The 20,858-nt window shown below is 41.6% G+C and overlaps 1 protein-coding gene across 2 annotated transcripts in view; it reads right to left on the bottom strand.

The window, feature by feature from the left end:
- The window catches only part of LOC149151218 (trafficking protein particle complex subunit-like protein), a 315,768-nt gene that overhangs the window by 285,459 nt on the left and 9,451 nt on the right, over positions 1 to 20,858 (bottom strand). For both annotated transcript variants that reach the window (XM_089439733.1, XM_089439734.1), the window contains exon 3: positions 4,871 to 5,001. In XM_089439733.1, the coding sequence (XP_089295859.1) occupies positions 4,871 to 5,001 (131 nt within the window). The remainder of the gene's footprint in view (positions 1 to 4,870; positions 5,002 to 20,858) is intronic.

Here is a 20,858-nt window from a genome sequence, read left to right as displayed (position 1 = left end):
TTGGATTTGTCAATTCCACAACCCTTGAGTTGCAGCAATAGATCATTATATTTGGTGAAGAAGTCTTGAATTCTGTCATAGTTTCGTGGATCCAATGACAGCAGCTCCACTTCGAGCAGATGTCCTTTCATCTCATCCTGTTTCCCGTAGAGTTCTTCAACCTTTTTCCAAATCTCATTGGGAGTATTGCAGGCAGATAGATGAAACTGCAACTCTGGAGAGATGCACATGCATATGGATCCGTGGGCCTCATCCATACGGTTGAGGTACTTGGATTTCTCTATGGCTGAAGTGGGTTCCACTGCTGCAGCCATGGTAATCCTGTACAACCCATTTTGACGAAGGTATCGAGCCATTTGGTTCTTCCATTCGTGATAGTTGTATGATGTTCGGATCGATGCTTTGGGAAACTCCATTTTCCTATTGATCTTCGATCTGCACGCTGTAATACCTGCAAAATAAAGTATTGGTGTGCCTTTTATCTAGCAACCTGTGGGCTTTGATACCATGTAAATGTGTTAGAAAACCTGCACAGATGAATCTAGCTAGTAAAGGTTGAAAACACAGCTTTGCAGAGCAAAAACACTAAAAGAAAATCGAAAGAACAAAAGAATGATTCATTAGAAAATAGGTTACAATGCTCATGATATAGCATTACTGGGTGAAGATCCCAAGGCAGTGCACCATAGTGGTGATCAATGAGAAGATTCAACACCTACAACAAGTTCCGGAGAGAACTAGCCAGTTGCGGAGTTAAAGAAGGAGCAAATCAAGGAGTAAATCATGCAGAAGAACTAACCAGTTGCGGAGTTAAAGAAGGAGCAAATCAAGGAGTAAATCATGCAGAAGGAATCTTGCATGTAGTCCCATGCTCTAACCAAGAGTCCGCATGTAGGTGTGTAGTAGTTCCAACAGAGTATGGAGCACTCATTAGCCCTTATCTCACATTTTGAAGGCTTATTGAACTCCCGTGGAGAGTGACGTCATACTATTGGAGCATTTATTCCCACGTGTGGGCTTTTATGGCATATTTGTCTTGTTTTTTAGTTGAGTTTGGTTTGTAACCTCTTTCTTGTGGAACAGTCAAAGTGAATTTGTCTTTACAGTTTCTTAGTCATTCTATTTGTAAATTGAATGGGAGAAGGTTCATAATACATATAAATAGAACCTCCCCCACTTCTATTTTCATCATCACATGTGAATTCAGCCTCTATAAAAAGAGTGTGAACTAGCTTCCTTATTCGCTACTTGGGCACAATGTGATCTTTTGTGGATGCAACTTGCTATTGGATGTAACTTTTGCTTGGAGACACTATTATGGGATTGAAGAAAGTGCTATTGTGGAAGATTTTGTGAGTTTATTGCTGATTATTGATATTTTGCATGCTTTCAAAGCTCAAAGTAGAATTTCTATTGTTCCATATTTAAATGCTTATCATTGGTGAAACTTTGCTTCATAATTGCATGTAAAATTGTCTTCTTCATAGCCTATAAGGAAACTCCTAGTGTGCAGACCTTATAATTAATTTCTCCCCTCACAAGAATAGTAACTAGGGTTTTGGAAGTGGATGCCCTAGAACACCTCCCTTACTCCATCAAGGTCCTTCCTTCGTATTTTGCTCCATTATGAATCCATTTTCCCTTGTAGGTTAAGGCACTAGTCTAGAAGTGTGTTGGTCATCTCAAAATTAAATAAATTTTCCTTAAACTTTCTCTCTCCTAGACAGCAAGGGCAGTTGCTAGGGCTTTAGGTGAACATTTGTGGTAAAGAATTGTTTTATTGCATGAAATGGCTCTAAAGTGTTGGATAATCTGTATAAACCTTCCAAAAGCAAAATATGGCATTATAAATTGTCTTGCATGACCTAGATGTAGGAATTTACAGGGTCAGTTCCTCAGACAGAACACCAAAGGACACCGCTCACAAACAGATCACAGATCAATACACCAGCATTCTTGACGTGGTTAAAACCCTCAAAGAGGGAAATAGTGCACGGCATGAGCCAACACAGCCACTTCAAACAATTTATTAATAAAAGAAATAAAATTTACATAAGCTTCTCTCATGAACGGTTACCCTACAAATGACCCTCCATGCTCTTTAAATAGAGATCATGGACCAATCGGGTGTTAAGCCACAAATCAAGTGTCGGTAATACCGAGGAGAGAATGAACCGTCGGATCACTTCATGTCTAGAACATATCGTGACCGTCGAATTGTAAGTTACAAATGTACATAGTAAAGAAACACACTTTACCTAACTCTACACTAGACCAAGTTATACTTAACTTTTTCCTATGTGTTGGAATATCCTAACACTAGAAGGGCTGACATCACCTCCATTTATTGATGTTTATAGTATATACTATATACACGTCTAACAGCCCTAAAAACTGTTTGCTTGAATCAGCCCTAATCTCTATTGGAAACACTTGTTCCTTTCTTGTCAAATATCATTTGTAGGGTTTTTCTTAGGCTGTTATATGCCATTGCATGCCTTATATTGAATATCGTTCAAACCCTAACTTATAGCAGCCTTGTCATTAGTCTAACCTTAGAATGCTTGAACCTTAGGTTTGAATATCTTAGTCATCTTTGGCCCTGCCAAGCCCTCTATCTATCCTTACACCTTCAAAGTAAGTCACCTTGAACCTTAGTATTAGAATACCTTCTAGGAGACATAGGGTTGCCTCCCTTGTGGTTGAAACCCCACTAAACAGCAGGAGTAAGGTTGCTGAGGTGACAGTGGCAACCCTCCCTCATTGTTGCCATAAGGTCTGACCCCTCGCCCAGTGAGTCCTTTCACTAAACCTGCTAGATTTTGCAGCAACAAGTCCCACAATCCATCAAGGACTTCAATAGACCTTCCATGAAAGTGAGGTGACGGGTTGTAAAGATACTTTTCATGTTCAATTCATCCTCATTAACTAAGGGAAGCAAAAATATTGATTTTATCATAAGCAGTATGGTTATTATTATCATGAATTTCAAGCTTTGCCCACGAGATGAGCCAAGGATCTCCTAATCGAACTACAAGTAAACAAAGAACTACAAGAAAAGCCACAGAAACCTGATGTCCACAATCCTAGTTACTCCAACCTTTCCTTTTTCCTTATGGTTAAGTATTGTACTAATCATGAGCGGGAAGCTCCCTTCAATCAAACTTTCTAGAGTGGAAAAAGATGCAGATAGCCAATGATGGATAATGGCAACCAAGAGAAACTTGGTTTCTTAGCAAATGCTCGACTCATTTCAGCTCCCAACCACACGACATCATCAACCATGTCATCTTGCTTCATTCAAAGAAGCAATTTTGTCCATGGCTATTACCTGTAGATGTTATGTTAAGTTTTGCACGAGACCTTTCATTGATACAATTGTCTATGATATTACACCCGTGGATTTTTATAACATGTTTCTTGGCAAGCCCTACCAATTTAACAAAATAGCACAGAATATTGGGTTTACAGCACCAACAGACTTCAAAAAGATGGTAAAAGCTTCTAGATCACCTCATCTTCCCGACAATGGGCAAATTGAGCCAATACCTAGCTCCTGTAGACTATGATGTTCTTCATTGGAAAGTGTGTACAATCAGTAGAAATCGAGGACAATGCCTCTCAATAGGAAGGAGTTGATGAGACTTAATCCCTAGGTTTTTCATGGACTTAGTTTGTATTTTTCTTTTGTATTTCTCCTATGTCCTAAATAATTCATAAGTGACTTAATCAAACATGATCAGTCACCTAAATATATATTTTTTATCAGAACCCTAGGACTTGGTTAAAACATATTCCATCCCCCAGATCTGTCAAACCTTGAGAGGTAGCCCAACCCCCAGTAGTGGGAACCAAGCAGAGTTGTCATATGAGGTTTCAGGATAGTTTAATCTAGACTAATACTCTTGCCAACAAGTCACCCCTTCAAGATAGAGATGCATCCCTCAGGCCAAATCCAACTCCAACCAATTTTCTATACAAAGACTTTCATTCAGCCTCAGATGGTAGAAGAGCTTCCCATTCGACTTCAGAGGAGGACCCCCTCTCTCCTTTGTCTAACAGCAGGCACTTGGAGCATTGAGGCTCTTTTCCTTGTACTTGGCTCTAGAGCATTGTATTTCTTTTTGGCATTGTGACAGCTGCCCTGGATTATATAGATTAGCTTTGATTTTTGCTTTTATAGGAGTGGCACTTATGTACCAAGTAGTCCTGTTGACCTATTATTGGTCATCTGTTGGACATTAATAAAATTATCTTATCTTCTCTTCAATAGTTTTGTAATTCTATATATACATAATACACCATAGAATGTACATATGTCTACAATACACCAATCTCCTTTGTTACTTGCATACATGCTCTTCGACTCCCACCTTGTGTAAGTGATTTTTGCATTCTTGTTCAGTGCCCATATCAAAAATAAACAACCTGAAGCCCACAATACAATGACAGTAAATTTGGAAATTTAACAAGCGTTCAAGGTTTCCTAAGGAAAAGAAAAAGGGTGTCAGTCACATTTGACAAACATCAAATAGCCATGCAATATGTAATTTACCTTGTTTCTTTTAAAGTGAAAAGTAAAGTTTCATTACATGCTCAAATCTAGATATCGTAGATGTTTATCCAAGATGTAGTTTATGAACTCCATGACTAAATAGAGGATTGTAACCAAACTATAATAACATTTCTTCTATTAAACAAAATTCTTTGGTAGCTTCCTCCTTTTACTCAGCCTTTGCCACAATGCACTTCCTAGCAAATATTTCACTGGTCCATTTTACTACCCAAAGCATTGAGGAGCTTCAAAAGTAAATAGGAAGGACCAGATCTACAGCATGTCGAAGGCATCAATGTATTTAAATAGACTCACGTGTGTGCTCCTAATTCTTTAATGTCGTGTTCTATTATGAAATCATAGCGTCCCCCTGCTCTTATGGACTCAACGGGTGACTTTGAAGTGTCTGAAAGTACCAACCGCTGTCGTTCTGTTTGCATTTCTGCCTGCACACAATCAATGCCATAAAACTTTAGAAATTGTTTTAGAAGCATTAAGACATCAAAATCCCTTGGAAGCAAGGAAAAAATAAATAACCACACAAGTACTGTTGGCAGAATGAACAGACAACAGATGCATCTAACAAGGAACATAAATATATGAACATGCTTGCTCACATTCGAGACACCTTTCGCAAAGAACACAACATTGCATGTTTCCACTGTCTTCATGTCACATTACACTGAAAATATGGATTACGTCATAGATATCATCACACTAAAACTTCAGAAATTTACTTCTTGGCCCTTGCATTTATGCTATTTCAGGTTTTGGTTCTAGCAGATTGCTATAAATTTTGAATTATTCACATTGATGTTTGGGAATAGTGAAATCTGTCTTAAAACACATGCTAACATGATGGCATAAAACATTGCATCCTGTATAAGAAACTTGCATGATAACAGTGAAACCCCAATATGCATGGTGATTGCATTAGTAGGCACTGTATTAATGTGGAATTCAATCCTTCAATCCTCGTTACTCTCCAAATGTAAAGTATGATGCCTGCTAACTAGCCATGATTAGTTACATTCTTCTATTGAAGTACAGGCATCCATTACAAGTTAGCTGTATGAAATCTATTCAAGAGCCAATAAAATAAATAAAGAAGCTTCACCATAGAAAAGGAAGACTAACGAGAACTACTGTAAAAAGAGTCAGTACTATGCATCTTTAATGTACTAATAGACAACCTACATCCACAGAAAAGATGGTCTGTTATGTCAGAATTCCAGTCGGAAATGTAACACAGGAGGAAATACGATTAGGCCATTCCCTTGATGAATCTTAAATAAGGAATGTGAGCGAACTTGCTACAAGAGAACATTGCTAGTATAATACATCCAATATAGGCCATCATTTTCTCCATGTTTTCACATTTTTCTGTGTCTTATTCAATGTACATTCCTTAAATCGAGCAATTCCTGCTATATACAAACTTGTATCATTGCTGAAATATTTGGACTACGAGAGAGAGAAGCCATCTCACTAGCAATGTTATTTTATGGAATTACTGTTCACATATTTTTATCTACGTATTTTTACTTTATAAACAAAATAAAGTCGTCATTCAGGTTGTAATTTTACATTTTTTGTTTTATACGAAATATAATCATTGGCAAAAATGCATTGTCATGAACTCTCCCTCTATTATTTATCATTTCTTAGTTACCAGCACCAAGCAACAATGACACCCTAGGATACCATTTATTATTGATGTGAGTTTACAAATACATCTTTTGATATCATTCTTCATTACTAGGGTAAGCTCACAACTACAGCCCCAGAAAACTGTTCATACTAGGGCATGCTAGGAATGACAAACCTCAATCAATTACATTAAATGAGTGATGATAAATATGGTCAGTTGGTGGAACCACAAATTAGTGAGTCAAAGCAATGTAAGATAAGATAATTTAATTAATGTCCAATGAATGACCATATATAGGTCAATGGGACTGAAGAATACAACCAGCGTGATCCATCTTAACTCTGGATCTACCAAGCGCTGAGATGGATCAAATTGTTGGCATTATGATACAAGTGTTGTCCTTGATGGCAACTCACTCAGAGACAGGTACAGGTGATGGCAACTTAATCAGAGGACAGATCTTAGTACAGCAGGCCAAGAAAGTTCATACACGCAGGTTCATTAAGCCCAAGTCGCGTATACACGCTGGTTCACTATATACCAAGTCGCGTGTACGCAGGTTCGCTATATACCAAGTAGGGTATACACGCAGTTTCATAAACGGAAAAGAGCGTACATGTCGGAAAGCTTACTTTTGGTCCGTGGTAGTTAGTCCTTGGAATTTGTGCCTATGGTTTTGGACCATGGAGTCTCGACAAACGTGTTGATCCCTAGTATTGAGTTGATGGTATTGGGTTACTATAGTTTTGGATCGTGGTATTGTGAAGGGCCTAAAGCTATATAAGGAGAAAGATCATTAGGCCAGATTATGTAGTGTGAGTGTGTGAGTAATGAAGATCTGAGGAAGTGTGAGATCCAAGTGCTGGTTATGGGTTGGTGATCTGAACCAAGGTTTCACTCATGTGGAGGATGATGAATGATGGAACAAGATCTCAAGGCTTGGAATGATTATCTTCATATGGTTTGACTGTGAATAGACTAGATCTATTGACGCATGTTTATTGTTATGATCTGGGTATGTTTTGATGTCTGATATAGCTGCGGAGTTTTAAGTTTGAATTTACAGATCTGTACGCGGGTTGCCTTTGGTAAAAGAGTGTATACACGCAGGTTGCGTTCGTCGAAGTAGCGTATACAATGTGAAGTATGAAGATGGAGTTGGATCTGGTTGTTGTTATGTTGTCTGTGTTCTTGACAAGGTTTCAGTGATTCAGAGATTGATGATGCAGGTTGTACTACAATAGTGATTGTCTTATGGATCCAGTATGAAAATGTATGAAACGTGGTCCCGGGAAGATCGTAGGCCGGCACCTACGTACTGGTAAACATATCAGCCAGTACAAGAGCCAGGGGGTTGTAGCTCCCTTCCAGGAGCAGCTGGAAAACGAGTGAAGGTTGTAGCCTTCTGTAGGGTTGGCACCTACGTACTAGTAAATGGATCGGCTAGTACAAGAGCTATGAGGGTTGTAGCCCTCTGCAGGTTGTAGCCTGTGTGCTGGTAAAGGACTGCACCAGTACATTGTAAAAGAAGTTTCTTATTAAAGAAGAAAGAGACAAATCGCAGCAGGTGGTTTTCACCCACATTGGGTTTCCACCTTATATCATGGTGTTCATGTGTGTGGCTTTTGTGTGATGATCTGTTCTGTTATACTGCACCTGTTTACTGCTAATATGGTTAATAATGTTCTGATGCATTTACTGAAGATAAGCTAACTGAATCATAAGATTTCTGGATATACGCTAGTTGCTTTAGACACAGTAGCGTGTACACGCGGGTTCACTTAACTGAAGTAGCGTATATGTTTCTGAGTATGAAATTGAAAAGTTTTATCTGATCTGATAATACTGATTCACCCCCCCCCCCCTCTCAGTATTATTTCCAACAATTGGTATCAGAGCAGGTCCTTCAGAGAAGCTTGATCGCTTGAAGGAGATTCGTAGAACAATGGGGAAGAAAGCACGTCAGAAGAAGAAGACAGCTCAAAGGAACAATGACAACCTACCGTTGAGTGGAAGCAAGTATTCAGATCCTGAATCACCTCAGATTGAAGATGGACAAGCAAATGAAGCATCAGATCAAATCATAGATCAGCAAGATCTACCTAGCAAAAGGGAGAATGCCCTCAAAGAAGAAATCATCATTGTAAAAGATCAGTTGGAATGTGCATCCAGAATTCGACAAATGCTGCTAGCGCTGAATAAAGAGCAAGAAAACGAGATCCTCGAACTAAGGCATCAGTTGGATGAAGGAAGGAAAGCTGAAGAGACCTTGAAGAAGCAATGTCTGGAAAAAGAAGAACAACATCAAGTTGAGGTAAATATCTTGAAAAGTAAATTAGAAGAAAAAGATAAACTATTACGATTTCAAGATAGTACTAAGATCTTGGATGATATTCTTAGTAGTCAAAGGTCCCCTGCTATCAAAACTGGTCTTGGTTTTCATGAGTCTATTGAAGGTGAATCTGGTTCACAAAGTAAGACAAGAATCTCTAATGCAAAATCTGAAAGGCTCTACAAGGAGATGAAAGGACAACCCCATCAACAATCAAGGAAAGAGACTCCTCAAAGAAAATCTTTTACTCCTCCCATGAATAATGTTGAATGTTATGTATGTCATAATCTTGGACATGTTGCAGCCATATGTAGAAGAAGAAGGTTTCAAGACCATCATGCAGAAAGATCATCACATTCAAGGTACTTTAATGGATATTGCTTTTCTTGCAATATGTTTGGTCACAAAGCTGCCGATTGCTATAGGAGGAATATGAAACATGTAAGATGCTATGCATGTAACAAGTTTGGACATAGAGCAAACGATTGCAGGAACAAAGCTCATGATAAAAAGAAATCATCAACATGCTTGAAGATATGGAAGAAGAAGGAAGTTCAGTCAGAAAAATATGGCACAGCACAGGGTACTCAGCACAGCACAGACATAACAGACTCAGGGGGAGCTGAAGGTGTAAAACTTCAGTGTTCTAATTCTCATACGCAAGTTTCATGAAGGAAAGCCGCGTATATACGCGAGTTTCACACTGCAAAGTCGCGTATATGTCAGTTTGTGAAAAAGCAGTGGGGACAGACTCAGAAAAGGGGTCTGATATGATCCAGTCCAGTATATGCTCTATTGGTTAACAGTTACAGTCTGCTGAGGATGTCTGGAAATGTCTTGATACTTATGGCACAGGCTCAGGGGGAGCATATACTTCAAATAATGCATTGTTGGCATTATGGTTAGAAGTTGTTGATAAAGTCTATGAAGCTAAATGATACATCTTGCTGTTTGATCAAAGGAATGGTATTGCAGGCTGATGCTTATGGTACAGATCATGATGCTGCTGGTGGCTTTCATAAGTCTTGGTCTAGATATTTCATCACTATGTCATGTATCTCTTTTGTGATATCTCTTTTATGATGTCAAGGTCATGTAACAGCCTATGTTGGTTTCCCCACTATGCCTGGGATGAATGATGTAATGTTCATGTCTTATCATGAGTAAACTCTTAATGTATCTCCACATGGTTAGGTGGATGAGTCAATATTGGTATATCCCCACTAGGTTGGGTGATGAATGTATGTATTGAGTCTTTTGGTGATAGGAAGGTCTTCTATGATGTATAAGTCTTTGTTCTTCTTGAAGAACATCTTTTGCAGATCTTGCCTACAGTCAAGGGGAGCATGAACAGCACAACTCAGCAAGAGCAGGATGGATAGATTGGTACACTTTGGCATACACAAAGGGGGAGCACATTTGGAGATTTCAGCAGGTACTCAGGGGGAGTATGGACGGCAGAAGGTATACCAAAGAAGAGAATATCTTGGTCCGCCCTTTGCCCTTGATGTCAAAGGGGGAGAGTGACTTGGTGTGGTGGTTGCCATCAAGTCCAAAGGGGGAGATTGTTGGCATTATGATACAAGTGTTGTCCTTGATGGCAACTCACTCAGAGACAGGTACAGGTGATGGCAACTTAATCAGAGGACAGATCTTAGTACAGCAGGCCATACACGCAGGTTCACTATATACCAAGTCGCGTGTACGCAGGTTCATTAAGCCCAAGTCGCGTATACACGCTGGTTCACTATATACCAAGTCGCGTGTACGCAGGTTCGCTATATACCAAGTAGGGTATACACGCAGTTTCATAAACGGAAAAGAGCGTACATGTCGGAAAGCTTACTTTTGGTCCGTGGTAGTTAATCCTTGGAATTTGTGCCTATGGTTTTGGACCATGGAGTCTCGACAGACGTGTTGATCCACGTGTTGATCCCTAGTATTGAGTTGATGGTATTGGGTTACTATGGTTTTGGACCGTGGTATTGTGAAGGGCCTAAAGCTATATAAGGAGAAAGATCATTAGGCCAGATTAGTGTGTGAGTAATGAAGATCTGAGGAAGTGTGAGATCCAAGTGCTGGTTATGGGTTGGTGATCTGAACCAAGGTTTCACTCATGTGGAGGATGATGAATGATGGAACGAGATCTCAAGGCTTGGAATGATTATCTTCATATGGTTTGACTGTGAATAGACTAGATCTATTGACGCATGTTTATTGTTATGATCTGGGTATGTTTTGATGTCTAATATAGCTGCGGAGTTTTAAGTTTGAATTTACAGATCTGTACGCGGGTTGCCTTTGGTAAAAGAGCGTATACACGCAGGTTGGCTTCGTCGAAGTAGCGTATACAATGTGAAGTATGAAGATGGAGTTGGATCTGGTTGTTGTTATGTTGTCTGTGTTCTTGACAGGGTTTCAGTGATTCAGTATTGGGTGATTCAGAGATTGATGACGCAGGTTATACTACAATAGTGATTGTCTTATGGATCCAGTATGAAAATGTATGAAACGTGGTCCCGGGAAGATCGTAGGCCGGCACCTACGTACTGGTAAACATATCAGCCAGTACAAGAGCCAGGGGGTTGTAGCTCCCTTCCAGGAGCAGCTGGAAAACGAGTGAAGGTTGTAGCCTTCTGTAGGGTTGGCACCTACGTACTAGTAAATGGATCGGCTAGTACAAGAGCTATGAGGGTTGTAGCCCTCTGCAGGTTGTAGCCTGCGTGCTGGTAAAGGACTGCACCAGTACATTGTAAAAGAAGTTTCTTATTAAAGAAGAAAGAGACAAATTGTAGCAGGTGGTTTTCACCCACATTGGGTTTCCACCTTATATCATGGTGTTCATGTGTGTGGCTTTTGTGTGATGATCTGTTCTGTTATACTGCACCTGTTTACTGCTAATATGGTTAATAATGTTCTGATGCATTCACTGAAGATAAGCTAACTGAATCATAAGATTTCTGGATATACGCTAGTTGCTTTAGACACAGTAGCGTGTACACGCGGATTCACTTAACTGAAGTAGCGTATATGTTTCTGAGTATGAAATTGAAAAGTTTTATCTGATCTGATAATACTGATTCACCCCCCCCTCTCAGTATTATTTCCAACACAAATCTCTTTTCACTCTAAAAGAGGTTTGCATCTCAAGGGATTTGAAACCTCTCGGCACTTCGTAGATCTGGAGTTGAGAAGGATCTAGGCTAGTTTATTTTATTTTATTTTTATTTATGTAATTTGACTGAGTCAAAATTAAAATGTTTTATTGATAATTATATCTATTATTTTTTATTTTTTTATGTAATTTGACCAAGTAAAAATGTTAAACAGGACAATACATTACAACATCTCTACCACACTGCGCTGGAGAGTGCCTCTTAGCGCAACCAATACGAGTACAATGTGGGAGTCCAAATGCAACTCCTAGAAAATGCCAAAGCTAAATCTAGAATAAAATGAAGTAAAAAATGATTGTAATGTTCCTAAACAAGAATTTAAGTGATAAACCAATTAAACAAACAGTGCAATAGTGGAAAATTAAAAACATTTAGCAAACACCCATGAAACACTGTAATACTAGAACTGTTGAGCAATATATTATGAAATATGAGAGCATGAGTACAATATTTAAATGTAGTAGTACACCTAGGCTTGTCTCAAGGACAAGTTGGACCAAACCCAAGTGGTAGAATAGCTGGAAAGATGGTTGTTCAGCTATTGCTCTATTATGCTTTGCAATGTCCCAGTACTGAGTAAACTGTTGATCAGTTGACTTCAGCCTGCTAGAAAGTGCCCAAAAACTGCCCAGAAAATTCTGCCCTTTTAGCCTTAGACTCATTGGACAAAACCCAGAAAAACCCAAAAGGGAATTTCTCTGATTTTGACTTTGGATTTTCGGCCTCTTGGGAGCTTCTCTCCGACTCAATGTTTTAGAACTCCAACTCCGACACCAACTCGGTTGAGGGTCGACTCGGCCAGCTCAATTTCAATAACTCGGTCATTGTAAAAAATACATTAAATATTTAATTTTTTTATAAAAAAACATAATTTTAAAGATTTTCATTCATGTTTCCAAACACACAGCATTAGAATATCGATAAAAGACAACATATGACCAAAGCAGGCTCATATATATATATCCATTATATCAAAATGGCACCTAGTGCACTGTCCAATACATACATGATGATGATATAGAGATCAAAACAAAAACACATAACCAAGGAGGCTAGAAATGGCCTCTACAACAAAAGTAAACTATGACCAATACTACTGGCTACTGCCAGAGGAGCCAAGATCATGTGGCTCAATCTCTGGATCATCATCAGAGTCAGACAAGGGGCCCCTTGGCTCCTCCTCATCATCATCTCCAACCGCAATTGTAGAAGTGGTAGCACTAGCAGGCTGTGCAGCAGCTGCAAGCTGAGACAGACGAGATATGCGCTTCTGTCGTGGCTCCAGAGAAGAAGCTCCTGCAACTAGAGGACTTAGGGCTGGCCTTGAGGCTAGTACAAGTGGATCAGGGTTTGCAATCAACTGAACATTGTGTTCGAGTGATGCCTCCACCTGTAAATCCAAATCAAGATCCTCATCAGAATCAAACTCTGCTGAATGACTCTCCACTACCCAATCTGATGTTGGATCAATGTCTTCCAACACAATGGGATCAGAATCAAGTATTTTGTTCAGCAATTGGTTATGTCTGAGCCGGAGGTTGTATTGGACATAGACTAGATCATTTAACCGTTTTTTATCCAAACGGTTTCTCTTCTTTGTGTGAATCCTCTCAAAGACAAACCAATTGCGCTCACACACAGTAGCACTGCAAGTTTGACTCAAAATACGAATCGCAAACCTTTGCAATTCAGGACAATGGCTACCAAAAGCCTCCCACCATTGTGCTGCAAAAAACATAGGTGTGTAATGAGTTAGCTCAACAAAATTACAAATTATATCCAACTTTCAAATTATAAACGATTTAACGAAATAAGTATTAAGAATTTGAAAATTGAAATTTTTGTTTACCTGGCTCATCTGCTTCCCTTGCAATCTTTGCTAGGTTCTTCACAAAGGTACCTGAGACACTGCTAAAGGTTGTGGCCTGTCAGTGTATCTCCAGCTGATCACACTCCAATGGGATCACGCGATCAATGCAGTCAATCAATTTATCTCTAACCTCCCCCTTCAAAGCTCCTGTCGCCTTCGCTTTATAATGATACAGTGGGTTCAAAAAATACCCAGCTGCATGTATAGGGCAATGGAGTTGATTGTTCCATCTTTCATCAATGGTTGCCCAAATGGGCCCATACTTAGCCACTTTATCCTTGTATGCCCTCTTTATTTGTTCCTTTGCTTGATCCATAGCCTCATAAATGAAGCCCATAGCCAATCTTTCCCCATCCACCAACCACAACACCTTAACCAATGGCTCAACGAGCTTCACAATCTCTGTTGCCTTTCTCCAAAATATTTCTTCATTAACTTTCTTTTTCAATTCTTTGCCTTCCAGTTTGTGAGACCACTGGCTTTGATTCCATTCTTCACAGGAAAAAATCTTTTGCAAGTTTCTATGTTGTGAAAGCATAGATTGCAATGTCAAAAAATGAGTAGCAGATCTAGTGATGGCAAGCCTAATAATATCCCTGCCCCCTATGTGTTTCCTCATCAGGCTCAAAATCCATGAATGGTTGTAGATAGATTTTGTTATGCTTTTGGCATGATCTACAATGTTTTTGACCCAATCTAATTTGCCAATATCCTCAAGCATGAGGTCTATGCAATGTGCAGCACATGGGGTCCAAAATATGGTTCTGCGCTTTTCCTTTAACAGTTTACCAGCAAGAACATCGTTAGAGGCATTATCTATGATGACTTGAACAACATTAGCCACCCCCCACCTCCTCAACAACCTCATCCAATAGCTGAAACAACAATTGTCCATCTTTTACCTTATCAAATGCATCAACTAATTTTAGAAACATGGTTCCCTGTGGGCATAAGATAAGAAAGTTTATGATGGTATGATTTCTTTGATCAGTCCATCCATCTGACATGATGGTACATCTTCTCCTTGCCCATGAGTCCTTGAAATCTTTCAAATACTCATTAATGGAGGCAATTTCTTTCTACAAACGATACCCCCTTATCTCATGCATAGTAGGGCCTTTGAAGCCTTTTCCAGCAGCATGTATGGCATCAAACATAGGCTCATAATATGGTGAACGGAAAGCATTGAAGGGGATATCAGCATCATACCACCATCTAGCTATGTAATCACAAGCAGTCTCCCTCAATTCTTTCTTCCAATGGTCATCTAAAGTGGGCTGCAAATGACTTCTACTAGCTTGAGGACCATGTGCATCTGATGGAGAGGAGGGAGTGAAATAACTTTTGATATTCATATCACCCTTTTTCATTTTACCCTTTCCCTTTTCTTGAATAGACTCAAAAGAGGGAGGAACATATCGGAAGGGGTTGGATGCATCAGTACAAAGGATAGAGGAAGAACCCTCAAAATCAAAATGGGGGTTGGTAGCCAGCTTTTTTTGTATATTCCTCTTCCTCCCAATTTCAACCTCTAACTCTTTTTGCCTAGCCTTATCTTCTTTAAACTTCTCAAAGCTGGCTAATAAATCCTTCCTAATCTCCCCAATTTTTGGTGAGGTACATGGAGTAATTTGGCCTCTAATCCCCGCCAAGTGTTGTTTCAGCCTATTAATGCCCCTAGGACCTTCCTTAATTTTCCTATGGCAAAATTTGCAATGCATTTGACTATCAACCATTTCAACATATGCCCAAGCAGCATCTTTCACTTTAAGTGCCATTTTTGACTTGGAAATGAAAGCAAACAATCTAAAAATGAAAACAAAACAAAAAAAGCATTGATTCAATGTTCATTTCTTTCACAAAAAATACTCTTTAGGATTTCCAGATTTGCACATAAAATTTAATAAGCAAAAACAGATTTTTACAAGTGAAAAAAAAAATACCTCCAGACACAAATTGCCTCCTCAAGCTTGCTCCAAGAAACCAACTCCTCAATGGCAAATGCTGCTCCAAATGGTTGCCCAAGAAGCTCCTCACTCCAGCTACAATGCTTGCCCAAGACTCAAGAAACAAACAAACTCAACAACTCCTCACAAACTCTCACTAAAATTCTCACTCAAATGCATGAGATAAATGTGAGAAAATGAGAGGGGAGGGGAATGGACCCCAAAGACAACATAGGCAAAATAAGAACTGGTTTGGAGTCCCCTAAAAGAACATTAAAAAAAAAAATTCGTTGTTTGACGGGTTGTTGGGCCGCTTTTTCTAACTCGGTCGAGTTAATGCGGGCTCGGCCGAGCCGACCGGGTTAATACCGAGCCAGCCGAGTTGTTAGACAACTCAGCCGCCCGAACTGAATCCAAGGCCGAGTCAAATTTTTTTGGCTTGGCTCGGACCAACTCGGCCGAGTCGGTTCCGAGCCGGCCGATTTTGAAAACAGAGCTCCAGTTACATCTGCTGACTTTTGGCCCGCTGGAAAGTGCCCAAAAAATTATGTCATTTTAGCCTTAGACTCCTTGGACAAAACCCAAAAAACCCCATAAGGGAATTTCTCTGATTTTGACATTGGATTTCGGCCTCTTGGGCGCTGCTCTCGGGCTACATCTACTAACTTTTGGCCTGCTGGAAGTGCCCAAAAACTGCCCAGAAAATTATGTCATTTTAGCCTTAGACTCCTTGGACAAAACCCAGCAAAACCCAGAAGGGAATTTCTCTAATTTTGACTTTGGATTCTCGGCCTCTTGGGAGCTACTCTCCAAGTCTCCGGCTACATTTGCTGACTTTCGGCCCGTTGGAAAATGCCCAAAAACTGCCCTAAAAATTCTTTACTTTTAGCCTTAGACTCCTTGGACAAAACCCAGAAAAACCCAAATGGGAATTTTTCTGATTTTGACTTTGGACTTTCGGCCTCTTGGGTGGCTAAATCAACCTTTGCGTATTTCTGGTTGCCCAGAAAACACGCAGATCCTTCCTCTGCATGGCTGGCTGAGTTGTGAATCGCTGCTAGAAACCCCTGCAATCTCTGTCGAATAGCCTCCCTAGGGCGAGCACGGATGGTCCCCCGAAGTAGAGGTTGAATCTTCCCTGTGGAAGACTCGTGGCTAAAGCCGATAGACTCGCTAAGCAGCAGAGCGTACAAGAGTGAATTTGTTTGTCAAATATTTAGAATGCCAACAAAATGAGAGTTGATCTCTCTTTATAACTCCTTGGGCCCCCTTAGCCTCATGTGGGCCCCTCCATCCACCCATTCGATTTTCCCTCCAAGCATATCGAATGGCTAATTCGAACTCCTATGTGGGTGGCCCCCACATTCCACTAACAGCTAAATAAAGTCAATTTGGCCCCTAAGTCCCTAAGTCGAAAGTGTGGGGCCCTCTTCCTTAGTCAAAAATGTGCAAAATTGTGTAGCAGCACCCTGTTACTAATGTGTTTGAGAAGGGACATGACAGTCCTCCCCTCCCAAATGTTGCTTGCCCTCAAGCAACCTCAAAGTTGGGTGCTCCAAAATATGCTCACCCTCCCAGGTGGCATCCTCATCTGGCAAGTTCTTCCAATGCACCAAACATCACTTGTCCCCAAGAAATGCCTGAACAAACACCCTCTCTGACTGTGGACCCCCACTATCACTGCAAACTTCACCAGGGTCCCAAATGTGCCATTGGATCGTCCCTGATCGTTGTACTATCCTATAGTGAAGGAGTCCCTCGATACCAGGATCCCAAGCCAACCTGATCAACATGAATCCCCCCTTGCTCCACTCATTATCCTGCCAGATATGGGCATTAGAACCCCTGTGTTTATCACCAATAAGTAGAGCATCCTGACGATGTAAAACTCTGCCCAAATCCTCATGAAGTTGCTCTACCAAATAGTCCATCTCATGCACTACAAGAGTAAACTTCTGAAGATTTAATCCAATCCTGGTGAAATTGAACCCTGTCTACTCGGGTCTCCCTTGATCTCCTCCTGTCGATCACCCTACCACATCGATGAAGTTCCCCACACCATCAATGGATCACTAAAACTAAATGGAAGATCTACATGACCCTCCCCTGTAGAAACCAGCTCACCTCTATGGGTAGTTGAACTGCTCAGCCCTGTTATGCCAGAATCCCCTGCCCATTGCAGAAGGAACCTATCCTGCTGACATTGTGACACTCTGGTCATGAATGACTGCCTAGCATGCTTGTACCAGAAGCTCCTCTCCCATAACTCTCGACCATAATCTATGCGATGATCGAGGCTAGGCCAATCTTGCCAAAGTGACTCAACAATGCCAGCGCCTATCACTCCATGGCTAGCCCAAATCTTTAGCAACAATCTGCCTTGTCCTATAGTGAGGACTTCGATGATCGCCCATGTGTCTGCCTGTGAACGAATCAATCTGCTTGTTATCCCGACCATGCTCACTGAGAAGTGGAGTATCCCACCAATCCATTGGATCCCTGGATCCCATAACCATATTGGAGGTCCACAAACCCCAATCCTCTCTATTTGTCGTTGTGATACGCTGCTAGTTGTTGGGACCCCTTTGTGCCCCGTCTCTGCCTCCTATAGGTATTAGGTATCCAATAGGTAGGCACTAAGCATCAAAAACCCGTGCCGCAAATATCCAGTTGTTCTGTGCCTGCCAAATCACAATGAGATCTGCTATCCCAGCTCCTGATGATGTGCTCGGGTACTACCAGAAGCCTAGGCATCATCATGCCAACAAGGACCACTGTCCTCCGCACATCATGCTCCCCTAACGCCCCAAGTTGTCCAACTGAAAAAGCACCATGTTACTCCCTCTCGGTCACCTCCCCAAGTGTGAACCTAAGGGTGGAACATATGCTACCTCGACCATCAACCATGCCATCCCAAAGTTTGTAACCATCAACTCGTGCAGCTACCAAGTGTCTCAACTGGAGAGTCTCCTCTTGGCCCATGACACGTGGTGTCTCATCCAAGTGCCTAGGGTGAGTCCCCCATGCCCTGTTGCCTGAATGTAAAGTATCAAAGTGAAACAACCAAACTCTCTGCAACTATAAGCAACACTGGAGGATGATGGGTGGGTATGTCCCAAAGAGTATGATCAAGAGTCTGTCGGAATGCTCAAGAGTAATTCTACGAACGATCCGCTCTCTGCCTCGGATCTGCTGATAACTCCCTCGAGGCCCTGCCTCCACTAAACATGGCAAATGCTCGACAATGTCCTCATCAATCCTAGGTGAGTTGTGTCCAATGGTACACCTATTATCCCTATCTATAAGTCTCCCTGTTGGCAAAGCTCCAAGAGCCCGTTGCACCGCGTCATGTGTCACTGCATACCACCAAGTACCACCGCACTCCATGAAATGCCATTGTATGCCGCAACCTATCCTTGTACACCACTGGATACCCCCGACTACGGCTATACCATCCTGTACCCTCCTGTGTCCTACCTGTGTCACTGCACCTGTCACTCCCCGCACGTCCTCAATGCGATGCGAGTCACTCCTCCTACCCCACAGTGTAAACCGGCATGCTATGGTATACCACCATGTATCTCCATGCTCCTCTGCAAACCACTGCTCCTCGTTGCATAGCCCTGCACACCACTGGGTGCTATGGCCTAGAATTGGGTCTATATGCATCAGGCCACATCCCTCTATATAACACTAAACGCTATGACCTAACTCTGTGTAGTCTTGTGTACCACTGCCTACTATCATACCACCCTATAACATATGGTATCTCGCATGTGCCAAAGTGTCTGCCACTCTGATAGTGACCCCACCATGACACGTGTCATGTCCCCTCGTCCATCCTGGTAAACCTGAGCACCCTAACTCCACTCCTGCTAGGGGGGTATCTCTGTTGTGCCGATCGTCTATGACCCCTAAGTCCTAAACCTCAATGGGAGAACATTGTCTCCATACAACATCCGGTCTAGTGGCCTACCCATGCCACCTCCTCGAACCAGCACCTGCCAAAGAATGTTAATCATCTTGCGCAACCAACATGCCAAAACAACCAATGGACTTTGCTCACAAACCACCTGGCCACTAGCGTCAACTGGAGCTCCCCTAAGGAATGCATGCGCTCAGGCATGGGGTTGACTACCTCATCAATGCCATAGCCATCTCGCATGTCTGATATCGGATAGGAAGCCCCGCCTGGATCCCAATGCCAACTTGGGCCTCCAACACCCTCAATGTCTGAGAGCTCCCATTGAGCTTTACTCCGAACTACGACCATCTCCATGAGTCTAGCCCACTCCACCGGGTACCAACTCAAAATCTCTCGCCATCCAACCCCAAGAGAGGGATCAAATGCACAAACTCTAGCACATAGAACAAGCCCGACATGCGGATGTTGCATCTTGTGAAACTCTCGCCGTCTCATCCCACTACCCAGGTCAACACATGAGATCTGACTAGGTAGCTTTGTCTCTCTCTCTCTCTCCAATGGGCAAAGGTGACCTAACAGTGCTTCTACCCTGGTCATCACCTTTGGTATGTCTAGACAATTTCGCCTCTCTCAATCCAATGCGTAAGGAAGGGCTAATAACGCTGTAGATACTGTCAGTGTACCTCTGAAACGAACTGTGCTAAAATCCCAACATGTGGTCTCTATGTTGCCCGTCATCATTGGCTAGCCCAAAGGATGGTTGCACATCCTCCTCCATCATGGGCTCGACATGAGCCTCCAATTGTTCCTCCCTAGACAACCCAACATGAAAGACATGCTCATCAGTCAGCTGTAGGCAACTGTCATCCAACAACTGTGTCATAGATCAGGATGACTCTATATCTATTGGCTCCTCATCAACAATGGGGATGTTTCCTGACACCTCATCAATGGATGGTCCTATGGGTGTATGCTCTACTTTCTCCCACAAGGTGTCAACTGGTGCTATCAAAGAGGCCTCCAACAATGGTGACTCTTGTGCCACATTGGGTATATCAATGTGATCCTCACAGTCACGTGTGTCCTCTACCTCATGTTCAATCCCCTCCTCATGCCCCTGATGTCTAAGACCAGGTCTCCACCAACAAAATTGTCTCCTTGACTCATCCTCTAATTTTCTCTGGCCTACCTACTCCTTTCCAGGAGATCTAGTGCCCTAATTCTGTCAGCTTTCCCCACATAGTGTAGATGGTTGTATTCCCACGGCTTGTGCACCTCTAGTGTCTATGTTGTAAGGACAATGATGGATCTGGTCTGACACCTTCCTCAATTGAGCCAACCTCTCATCACTCCAGTGGGTTCCACCCCAGAATCCCTGCATACTGAATATCCCTTGAGCCATG

This window comes from Pinus tabuliformis, chromosome 9 (genome assembly GCF_031772625.1).
Source record: "Pinus tabuliformis cultivar Carrire ecotype Pingquan chromosome 9, CPIR1, whole genome shotgun sequence".
Classification (NCBI taxonomy): domain Eukaryota; kingdom Viridiplantae; phylum Streptophyta; class Pinopsida; order Pinales; family Pinaceae; genus Pinus; species Pinus tabuliformis.
This window is presented reverse-complemented; position numbering and strand designations above follow the sequence as displayed.